We start from the raw sequence: 12492 nt of genomic DNA on the forward strand, positions 1-12492 counted from the left end.
AATGATTTGAACTGGTAACTAATACAATTTACAAACCACGCTCATGACCTTTCATATAGGCCTTAAGGTCAGCTTGTGACCATAAAAATGACATTTTAGAGAGATAAATAGCTTAGTTATACAGTGAAAATTTCAACTTCCGAGATCTTGAAACGAATCACCAAAAATCAACGATACAATGGTGTCTCTGGAACTGATTAATATAGTAAAGCGGGGTACACTGTATTGTATAGCTACGCACGTGGTTTGGAATGAAGTATTTATGAATGTTTAACATTCATTTTTTGTAATTAATGTTCATATTTTCGATTTTGTTGATACTTGGGGGAAAAAATCTCGTAAACCCGAGAGCTCCTAAAGCAAGAACTGCCTGTATACTGCAATCACAATATAGACTTGTCAAGGAACTGGATGCAAAAAATAATTTTGACATCATTTGACAACCTTGCAATCTACACCCGAGACAGACTAACTCAGCCACTGCACACTGAGATCAGTGTTTACATACAGCGTAGACATAATACACAGTGGTGAATTGCACAGTGGCCTTGCAGTGGTAAAAAAAGAAAAAGGTAAGTCACGTGATTCCCGTATTTGTTAACGTTCACCATTTTCAAAGTGAATTCTGAACTGATATCACAGATTATACTTCTGTTTTACATTTATTTTAAATTAAAAAGCCCTCACTATAGCTCCTAAAGTTAACAAATCTCATAGAGAGAAGAAAAGAAGGACAACATTAAAGCTTAATGACAAACTTGATATAATCTAAAATATTACATTAGGAACACTCAGAAAGTTAATTCATATACCCATGTGTATTGTCTCTGTAAATTGTGTGTTCTCTGCTCGATTTGAATGTTTTGCTAGACAAAAAAACCCAGTTTCGGGGGGGGGGACCTGCAATCTACACCTGAGACAGACTAACTCAGCCACGGAGAAAAAAAAGACCTGTGTCATCCATCAACAGGATTCGAACCCAGGCCTTTTCCATCCGGTGTGGTAAAGATGGTGACAAAACCACTGTGCACACAGACTACTTGATATAATAAAGAAAATAGAATGGGGAGTAAGTAGGAGTGTATTAATGGCAGAATATAATATTGATCATCAACATATTTTTGTTTTTTATGCGCAGTTCATAAAATTGCATTCTTAATCTCTCTATTTCTTATTTAGCTTCATTATTTTTAATATATGTAATGCAGAAATAAAACTTTCTAGATAACAGAAAAATTGAATTAATTGAGTCCCCGAAGGTGCCATTATTCTGAAAGTCTACTGTACTTGGATTTTAGGAAGGCTTTTGATACTGTTGCAAATAAAAGACTGCTGTACAAACTTGAGTAATATGGCACTAAGGGCAATTTACTGCTAGGGTTTGATTTTGATTTGATTTGGTTTTTAATGGTGCATTGGCAGCTAAGGTCAAAATTAAAAGCCTAGGCTACCACGTCAATTAACTATTATGTAAAAAGGGTATAAAGTAAAAGCATATAAAGTATAAAACTTAGATCTTGGTATACAAATTAATAGATTGTAAAAAGTTAAAAACGTTGGACATATTGTCTCTGTCACCTATTATCTGACTGAGTGTAAATGGTTCAGTCAAATTATTAAAAGCGGTAAAACACAAGCGTCGTGCTTCTATAAAAACAGGACATTCTATAAAAATATGACTGACGGTTAAAATAACATTACACATCTCGCACATAGGTGGATGATCCGCCCTCAACAAATAGGAATGTGTTAGATGACTATGACCTATGCAGAGCCGAGCAAGAATAACTTCTTCTCTTCGAACCCTACGTATACTGGACTGCCATTGCGTAATTACAGGCTTTATGTGATGTAGTTTATTTGTGGCCTGTCCGTGCCAAGAATCTTGCCATTGGGAATATAATTTAGAGCATATTATTTGCCTGTAGTCTGTATAGGGAACTGAGAGGCAATGATTATCCAGAGAAATGGCTGGTTTGGCAGCGGTATCAGCTAATTCATTTCCCCGGTTCCCAATGTGGCTTGGGATCCAGCAAAAGCGAATATCAAATTCTAATTCCACAAGAGAAAAAAGAATCTGCCAGATCCTGGACAGGATCGGATGAGGGTTATACGTCACCGATACTAGAGCCTGTAACACGCTTAATGAATCACAATATATCTCAATATATCACAATATATCGCGATTTTTAATGTGATCTAGGGCTGTTTCTATTGCATGCAACTCTGCAGTATAAATGCTAGTTTCTTGTGGGATCTTACTGGATAATGTTTTGTGAGGGAACACAACAGCAGATCCCACATAACAGTCTAACTTTAAGCCATCTGTATATACTGGCAGAAAGTCAGAATACTGCTGTGATGCAAATAGTTGCTGGTAGACAGATGGCAGTGTAGTAGCATTCTCCCAGATCTTAAGGGAGAAGTCACAAGTTGGAAAATAGGCATGCCAGGGTGGAAGGAATTGCCTGGGTGACTGGGCAACGTTGTCTACCATCATGTCTAGTTCATTCAACAGCCCTTGAATCCGAATACCAAAAGGTTTGTTGGCAGTCCGACGGGTTTTGTAGAGGTTTTCCCAGCATGGCTCAAAAATGGATGCCCACGTGGGATGATCGGGCAGGGATTTCAATTTGAAGGAGTACTGTAAGGACAACTGCTTACGTTGAAGATCTAGAGATGATTCATTAGCTTCAACGTAAAGGCTTTGGACAGGAGATGTGCGAAATGCTCCAGTGGCTGTCCACATGGCCTGATGGTGGATTGGATCTAACCACCGAAGTACACTATCTCTAGCAGAACCATAAACCTGAGACCCATAATCGAGTTTGGAATGGACAAGTGCTCGGTAAAGACGAAGGAGGGTAATATGATCTGCACCCCATTGAAGTTGACAAAAGGGCACGAAGGATGTTAAGCCCTATAACACACCTTGTCCTAAGCTGACAAACATGTTGTAAAAATGTCAGCTTCTTGTCGAAAATAAGTCCAAAGAATTTGAATTCTGCTACAACTGGGATGTTGTTTTGCCCAAGCCTTAAATCTGGGTCAGGATGAAGATTACGTTTGCGACAGAAGTGTACACAAACAGTCTTCTGTGATGAAAATCTGAACCCATTAGCCAAAGACCAAGCTGTAAGATGATTAATGGTTTTCTGCAGTTGCCTTTCAATGACCCTCATATTTCATGAATGACAAAATATAGCAAAACCGTCAACATAGAGGGCATTGTTTACCGTGGGTGGAAGTTGTTCTGTGATAGAGTTTATTTTGATTGCGAAAAGCGTGACACTTAGAACGGATCCTTGTGGGACTCCCTCTTCCTGAGAGAACACTCACGAGAGGATGGATCCTAAACGGACTTGAAATTGCCGATTCAAAAGAAAGTTTTTAATAAAAAGAGGAAGATTACCTCTAAGACCAAAGTTATAGAGGTCTTTTACTATTCCAAATCGCCAGGCTGTGTCATATGCTTTTTCAATATCAAAGAAAACTGCTACCAGATGCTCGGATTTCATGGATGTTTCAAATCGGATTAAATGATCCAAAGTGCGTCTATTTCTTCGGAAGCCGCACTGAGTCCTGGAAAGCTGACCATTTATTTCCAAATACCATACAAGGCGTGCATTAACCATTCTTTCCAGGACTTTGCACAAACAGCTTGTCAGAGCGATAGGACGATAGTTACTTGGATTTCTAGGATCCTTTCCTGGTTTTGGGAAAGTAAGAACGATAGCCTTTTGCCAGGAATCCGGAAATTGTTTGTTAATAAAAATTCTGTTAAACAAAATTAAAAGGTGATCCTTAGAAAGTGGTGAAAGGTGTTTTAACATTTCGTAGTGGATGTCATCGGGCCCCACAGCACTTGCATGCATGAGAAAAAGTGCTGCATTTAACTCCTCCTGTAAAAGGGCTTGTTATACGTTTCAAGCCCTTTTGAATAGAAGTTCAGAGGGTTTTTCTCACTTTTTTTTTTCAGGGTCAAAAACTCTGTGGGAAAAGATGTTATTGCAGAGATTTTTGCAAACGTTTCCCCTAGAGTATTTGCAACTGCAGTTCGAAATGCAATTTGGCATCCATTGTGCTCGAGGAGCATGAAGGGCATGGTGGATATTTTCCCTTCATTTTCCGGATCTTATCCCAGACTATTTTTGAGCTAGCAGCCTGAGTTATGGAAGAGGTAAAACAAATCCAAGATTTCCTTTGGCTCTAATGTCGTACATAACGCACTTTCGCACATGCACGTTTAAATGATATTAAATTTTCAGTCATGGGATATCAGCGGAATATCCCCCAGGCTTTGTTTTGTGCTTTTTTTTTTTTTGCTGTTCTGCATTCTGAATTCCACCAAGGTTTGGGAAATAGTGGGAATCGGCTGGATAATTTTGGGATTGCAATTGCAGCTGCTTGGACAATTGTTCCTGTGACATACATGACTGCATCATTGATTGGCTCCTGACTGACTGCAGCGATGTCAAGATTTGCCAGATGTTGAAAGGCATTCCAGTCAGCTTGATCAATCTTCCACCGCAGTAAACTAAATGGCAGACACAGTCTACCACTAGTTAGGGTGGTTATCACGGGGAAGTGATCGCTTCCATATGGGTTTTCTTCTACCTCCCAAGTAAGTGAAGGAAGGAGAGCAGATAGAAAGATCAATGGCAGAAAATGTATGGGTAGGCATGTGGAAGAAGATGTTTGTTCCCACATTTAGGAGGGAGAGGTCATTGTCAGTGAGCATATGCTATATGACTCATCCCCTTCCATTGATGTTAGCACTACCCCACAGAGTATTATGTACATTGAAATCCCCAAGAATTAAACAAGGGGAAGGCAATTGCATGATAAGATCATCAAGGTCTTTCTGGGGGATGTCAATCCCAGGTGGTAAATAAACAGAGCAGACAGTTAATAAGAACCCCACTGTAAGGCGAATTGCTACGGCCTCAATGCTAGTTGTAAGCTGCAAAGGCTGAAATGGAATCTGGTTGAGTGTGGTCCTCCTCCATGAGCAGGACCACCACAATTCTATCCTTACGAATGATGGTAATGTTATGCATGGCGGGGTCGTCATTTGCCTTTAAATAAGTCTCCTGTATGCAAAAGCAGGAATGCCTTGATGTCATCAGTATTTTGCTGGAATCCAGGACAATTCCACGGTTGGAATTTAGCCATTATTTGGACTTGGTGGGTCCATCAGGCAGCTTCCGAGGTGCTGAGGACTTAATTTTGTCAGTCTTGGATTTATCTTTCCTGGGGAAGTAGGGACGCTGTCCTGTGTCCATTTCTTCCTCCGCAAAGAGATCCAAGACTGACTCATCGTGTACCTCCTTGGTCTCGACATCCATTATTTCTTGCCCTGAAGTGGGCAGTTCACTTTTCTGTGATGTTAATTTAGTGCTCGCTGTTTGTAATGCTGGAGCACTGGGAGGTACTGATATTGGAGTGGCAGCTAACTGAGATGTTTGGGTGGGCTTTAGTGAACTCAATAAGTAGTGGGCAATGGGAGTAAAAGAGTTCCTTGGGGGAACAGTCATATCAGTTTGGGTCCCAATGGTAATTTTACCAGAAACTTTCTGGGCATATGAAGTCTTCCCACTATTTATTGGTTGGATGCGTTTTCTGGCCTCTGGGTAGGAGATGTTCAGCTCCGTTTTTAATTTTTGAATCTCCTTTTCGTCCTTCCACCGCTGCCATGCTCGAGAGTATGCAGGGTGCTCTCCTTGGCAGTTAGTACAATTAGGCTTAGGAGCTAGACATTCCTTGCTCTCGTGGTCTTTCGCACCACATCGAGCACAAACAGGGTTACCCCGACAAGCTGTTTGTAAGTGGCCATACTTTTTGACATTTAAAACACCTCAGTGGGTTTGGAACGTAAATCTTCACTGGGCAGTTTAAGTACTCTGCCTTGATGGAACTTGGAGGCCATGGTGTGTTAAATGTTAGGATGAGAACTCGGGTAGGGATGAGATTCCTATCCTTACGCATGGATATTCGCTTGACAGCTGTCACTCCTTGTTCTTTTAATTCAGAGCAAGAAGATCCCACTCTGATATGACACCTCGCAAAGACTTCAAAGTTTTGTGAGGGGTTACGATGATGGGTACTCCCCCTATAGATGTGGCTTTCAAAATTTTTTCGGCTTGCTTTGTGTTTGATGCTTCAATTAAAATATCTCCAGAACGCAGCTGTTTTACGGATTTGCGTGAACCTGCCATCCCTTCTAATCCTTTCTGGATAAAGAAAGGTGACATTTTCCCAATTGACTGCTCTCCGGTGAAATGGAGAATGAGGAAAAGAAGTGTCACAGATGGTGTTTTCTCCTCAGTTCTGCCTCTTTTAACAGAATTGTTATCACTCTCATCTGACGATCGATTAGGTAGGGGCCTTGTTGGGGCCCCAGAAGAAGAAGGATTTAAATTACTCATAGGAGTAAGATAAAAATTTCTGATGCCCTAAGTACCTCACCCACCACGGAGCCCTACGAGGGGACACCCACTCATGAACTAGCAGGGACTGCGTACACCAATGGAACACCAAGTTCACTTAGGAGCACCATACCCACGTTTCCAATAAGCCTTGATCCTGTCCCAGGACCAAAGGGAGGGAGTCTTATTGGAACGCAGTTGACCCTAGCAGTAAGAACCACCCGCCGATTGATCCCAGCCGGGCCGGTCCGGGACCACCCGTCTTGTCGAAGCAGGGGCCAAAGTGGTGTATTAAGGCTGGGCCCCTCAACCACCAGGATCCCCCTTTCCGAATTCCATGGGTTGTGGTGCACAGCTGCATTCCAATGATGTAACCCTGGAACCAAGTTATGGGCGTTAGATCCCAGTAATGCTAATCTGGAAGACCAGCAGCATCACTGGGAGGTCCCCTCACCACGTACAGGTGCCCACGTCGAGGGGTCTGCTAGGGATAAAGAATTGGTTAAGGAGAAGAAGACAGAGTGGTTATCAATGGTGACTGCTCTTCGTGGACTAATGTTATTAGTGGAGTTCCCCAGGGTTCAGCGCTAGGTCCATTGTTGTTTTCAATATTTAACAATGATATTGATGAAGGTATATCAGGCTTAATGTCTAAGTTTGCAGATGATACAAAGTTTGGCAGGGTGGTTAACGACAATCATCAGGGTGCACTACTGTAAAAAAGATCTGGGAAAATTGGGTCGATGGGCTTGAATTTGCAACTGAGAAATGGTAGTTTAACAACTACCATTTCTCAGTTGCAAATTCAAGGTACTGCACATAGGAAGCAGTAACCCCAGAAAAGCTTATCAACTATGTGGTATTACACTCAGGGGAGTGGAGAATAAAAAAGACATGAGAGTAATTGTGCAGTCAGACATGAAATTCTCTGAGGAGTGCAGACATGCTGCCAGGACAGCTCATAGGGTTTCGTCAATGATATACAGAAGTTTTGCTAGCAGTTATAAGGGGATGATTACCTTTGTATAAGGCCATAGTTAGGCCGCATCTTAAGGCCTGGAACAAATAGGTGCTCTTACCTAGAAAGGCTTCAGTTCTGTAAATTGCAGCATCTCGAGACCAGGCACCTGTGGGGAGATCTGATGGAGGTGTTTAAGGCCCTGACGGGATTGAAAAAGCTGAATGTTAATGGTATCCTTCCACTTGCTGAAACTACACACGAGGGGGTATAGATTCAAGTTGAGAAAGAATGGTTGTGGGACAGATCTGCGGAAGTTTGCCTTCAGCTAGCAGGATGTTGCTTGTTGGAACAGGCTTCAACCCGTTGTTGTGGAAGTGGATGGGTTGGATAAATTCAAGAGAAAACCAGACAAATTCTTGGAGGGTGCAGATGGGTGAACTGTGTTTTTATTTTTGCCTGATGCTATATAAGCTTGCTTTCTTGCATCATTTGCCTTGGGTTAAATACTTTCTTTGTCTAACTTGACATTTTGCTTTACTCTTCCCCTTTCCATTCTGCCTACCTTATATTTTACTTTGCATATGTTTTATATATATATATATATATATATAAATTCCATTAACTAAATAAAAGTGTGAGGAAGTATTCATATATCTCACCTTTCCGGCATTGACAGTATGCATGGAAGAGGCTGGTATAAGGGTTGGTCCAGTAGCTACTGCTCCTTTTGGATCAACTGCACTTTTGCTCTGCAACTGAAGACTTAGTCCCTGAGCAGAACCTAAACTTTGAAGTGGTGGAGCCATTCCCGCCTGGTGAATGGTTAGATTACCTGGAAGAAGCATCTGTTGATGAGGTGTGTATAACTGTTGTAGGTGATATGCTTGGGTAGGTAGAGGCTGCTGTATTACTTGTACCTACAAGACAAGCCATGAATAGAATAAGAATAACAAGAAAGTCACTCAAAACACTAACTTAGAACTTTGTTAATCTAAATTAAGCAATATGTTCCACAGAATGCCATGCAGTAGTAGCACATTTTCAGCACTGTACCATGTAAGCTATTCCATGTTCATTCTGTAAATTAGTTAGTTTTGGGCCACTGAGGAAAGGCATGAAGCACAAAGTCCAGAACATACGGTTTTGTTTAATTTATTTCAATTCAAAAATCTATGTAAATGTATACATATTGCTACAGTTAATTGTTTTTACACCAAATAATGCAGAAAAGTATCTTCTTACAGTTAATTGAAACATGCTTTTTAAATGTAAATATCGTATAACATATATGGGTCCTAAAATCTATTTCATAGTTTATATTGATGGTAAATAATAGCTGCAGAGTGATCAGACAGTAAAAACAATTCCAGAATAATATACCAATTAGATGGTATAGGTAGTAGAGAATGAAAATGATTTGGAAGTAATTGTACAGCAAAATGAAGTTCTCTGGGCAGTGCAGACAGGATCAAAGGCAGTTCATAGGAGTTCTGTCATTGATAAACAAAACTTTTGCCAGCAGGAACAAATAGATGATTATCCCATTGAACAAAGCAACAGTTAAGCCATCTTGAGTACTACATTATTTTAGGAAGAATGTAGATCTGTTGAAATGGGTGAGGGGAAAGAGCAAGAAGATATGACAGAGGAACAAGATACTCTTACCAAGAATGGCTTCAGTTCTGTAAACTGCAGAATTTAGAAACTAGATATTTGCAAGAAAACACTTTAAATGAATTAAATAATCTGAATTCTGATGGCATTCCTACTCTTCATCTGAGGAAGAGATGAAGAGTAAGTAATTGCTGAATATCATCTTTTTTCAATTGAAAAATCATCATCCTTTTTCAATTGAAAACTGAAAAGGGATGATGTGGATAGATATTCAGCAATTTGCTTTCAGCCAGGGAGTAATTAATTGTTGGAATAAGCTTCCATTTGATGTAAGCTGCTAGTTTGAATAAATAAAAAGAAGGGCTGGACAATTTATTAGAAAAGATAGACAAATGAAATGGGTAGCACATTTGTAAGTTTGTTTATTTTTCATTTTAATTTTAAAATATCGTTATTTAGTATTGAATAATGATTTAAATGATATTCATGCTCAATTCTCACCACTGACATGATGGAAATGTCTAAAGAATATCTGGTCAGTTGGTGTCAACTCACGAATGTCTCTCCAATTTTCCCCTCACAAAATAACAATCCACCAAATAACTTGGACATAATACTTAGCTTAAATCAATGAGAAGAATCCATGAAATCTGAAAGGTCAAGTTGAAAAAAACCGAAAGCAAAATAATAACATAAAAAAGTACACATAAATGAGAAAGGAAAAAAACAAGTCTGTTGGTATAATAGAAAAGTGAGAGTTCTAACTGTTTACATTAGATGACAGTGGTGTGCACTGACTGCTATATGCCAACTGATTTGGAACCGTCAAGTTGATTGGTTTGTTACCTAAGAAAATCACCACGATAGCCAAGCCAACAGATATCATTATATTGTATATATAATTCTAAGCTCGTCTGCATGTATCTTCGAGAGAAGCCCAAAACTTTCAACTAACATTAACTATTTCCCTAAATGGAAAAACTATTAGAGAAAATTCCTCACGTCTGCAAAGGGAACCTAACCCCAAATCTTTTCCAAACAGGTACATAGTAGCATATCCATTACACTGCTAAGAAGACATGGCCTGCCGAGAAGACTAAATTGTTGAACAGTTAAAGTAGGCTAACCAGAGTCCTGTTTTTGAATGGTGTCCCACAGTCCCAATAAAAATGAAAGAGGATGCCAAATAATCCCCTTTTCCTTTTTTTTTTTCTTTTTTTTCCTTTCAAAAGAGCCATTTTATTTAGAAATTACAAGAAAATATGATTATATATATGCATTTCTTAAGTGGTACTTAAGAAATGCATGTTCTATCATGCATTTCTGTGATAGACACTGTATTCACTTACAACACATTCACAATTTGCATGCACAGTCGTACATGTTGCACTGCTAGTTTGCAAACATGTTCCATTTATTATTTTTTACAGGTTGGCCACTAAGGCCAACGTACATTATAATCAAAATATACAGAATTGTGATCAAGTTCAGGGAATGAATTTTTATCTTGAAATTGCAGCATTGTAGCAAGTCATGACTTGTCACAATAGGTCTGATGATTCATCTAGATATAGTAACAAATGTTTTTTGCATTTTGTCATATTTTAAATTTTACCGTGAAGAAAATCTGCCTCAAATTTGGTTTCAAATGGCTATGTTCATATTTAATAAACTCTATGGATATGTTGTTACAGACTAATTTACTCCTTAAGCTGGCCAAAGCATCCATTAGTGTGTGCTTTAGTGCTGCTAATCCCTTTTTCCCGGTAAGTTTGTGTTCTTATAACATTATCATGCACCTAATTTGATATTCTGATAATATGATGTTGAAATTCCAATTTGCAAGAGCGATAGCAGTAAAATTATTATTTTTTTTTTTTCCCCTCATACAACTTTGTATATACCCTATTATATGCTATATCTATTTCTAAGTTAAGATAAGTGTTGTAAACAGCTAAGTCCAGAAGGTATGCACTGTTATAATTATCAGAATCTAATACAATAAGGTTGTCTATAAACAGGAAATTTTTAAACATTCTCTGGATTTCTTTCATAGTAGTGTAAGTATAAGTTTGCAATATTACATGAACTACTCACCCCATTGCAATACTCCTATTTTGAACATAAATGTTATTGCCAAAATTTACATTGTTACATAAGCATAGTGAAATTAGATTAGTCCAATAACTGCTGCTATGCCCATAACATTGTTATGGGCATAGCAGCAGTTAAAAATATTTCTTTTTTTGCAAAGAAATATTTTTAAATAATTACATTGGGCCTGGTATGTATTGCCATGCACATATTCCTTTTCATTTGTTAATGTATTCATATAAAATTTTTTGCACATTACACTGAAACTGTTAGCCACTTTACTGAACATTCAATATGACAAAAAAATTTTTTTGCAATTCTATTATAATAATCCATTTATGGAAGACTTCTATTGGTGCATTATATTTGCTGGCCATTTTACAGGTAAAGTGTAATAAATCTGTGTGTAAACACCACTTAACCCAGTTTAGATTGAACTTATTGCAAGGTAAAAACTTAAATTCCCTTTCCATAATTTCTTTTAACTCATTGTCCTCTATCTATTTTATAGATTGACTGTATTATATGCTTATAATGGTAGTCTACAAATTTAGAGTATTTGTCTATCATGCATAAGCATGGGTAATTGTCCTCATGATTGTTAAGAGTCTATAATTATAAATAATCAGACCAATAGGTTGAGTATAACTGTATCTTATATTTATTTTAACATTTTTTAAAGGTATAAAGTCTAATGCTTCCATTATAATTTTATCCAAGGTAACTTAGTCAAACGATTTCTTCTGGAATTTTAGAACACAATATTCCTTTTGTGCTGCTGACCTGTAATCAAAACCTAATTTCAATTTGAGAATATCTTCAATTAGGTACTTAAGGCGAATAATTTTGTATTTAAACTGTCTGGTATATACTTAATAACAAACTTGAATTTACTATTAATATTGTATGTATTCTGTACATCATTTATGTCTATCATCTCTTTGTCCCATTCCTTGACCAATTGCTGAAAACAGCCTAAAATTTTGTTACTTTTACATTCCTGTTAATTGGACTTGTATTTATTTTAATTTGAAAAGAGAATGTTAAAATCCATATCCACATTTTAACTTTATCTTTGCTATTATTAGTGTGAGTATTTCTTGCACTTTTAGTCATTTGTAAAATAGATAAATATACTGTTCTGATGTATGATAAGAAATATTCTTTCCATTAAACCTGCTGTTCAATCCGCATGTGTAAGGTGACTTTTAACGGATAATGTAGAAAGTCCCACCTATAACCTTTAATAAATTTTGTTGAGGAGAGAGGATCTGCTGACCCTTGGTCTCTGATTTATAAACTTGTCACCGAGAAAATCTGTGGTGGTGGTGGTGGTGTGATGTCCATGATGGTGGTATCGGAGAGGGAGACTTTGGGGTGGACCGATTTTGTCTC

At 38.2% G+C, this 12492-nt stretch overlaps 1 protein-coding gene across 8 annotated transcripts in view; it reads right to left on the bottom strand.

Annotated features, from left to right (window-relative positions):
* LOC150079243 (uncharacterized) overlaps window positions 1-12492 on the bottom strand; it is a 575463-nt gene that overhangs the window by 317157 nt on the left and 245814 nt on the right. For all 8 annotated transcript variants that reach the window (XM_090383519.1, XM_090383513.1, XM_090383518.1 and 5 more), the window contains one exon: window positions 8049-8306. In XM_090383519.1, coding sequence (XP_090239645.1) covers window positions 8049-8306 — 258 coding nt within the window. The remainder of the gene's footprint in view (window positions 1-8048; window positions 8307-12492) is intronic.

Source organism: Mastigoproctus giganteus, chromosome 10 (assembly GCF_048544385.1).
Source record: "Mastigoproctus giganteus isolate SK-2022 chromosome 10, ASM4854438v1, whole genome shotgun sequence".
In the NCBI taxonomy this organism is placed as follows: domain Eukaryota; kingdom Metazoa; phylum Arthropoda; class Arachnida; order Uropygi; family Thelyphonidae; genus Mastigoproctus; species Mastigoproctus giganteus.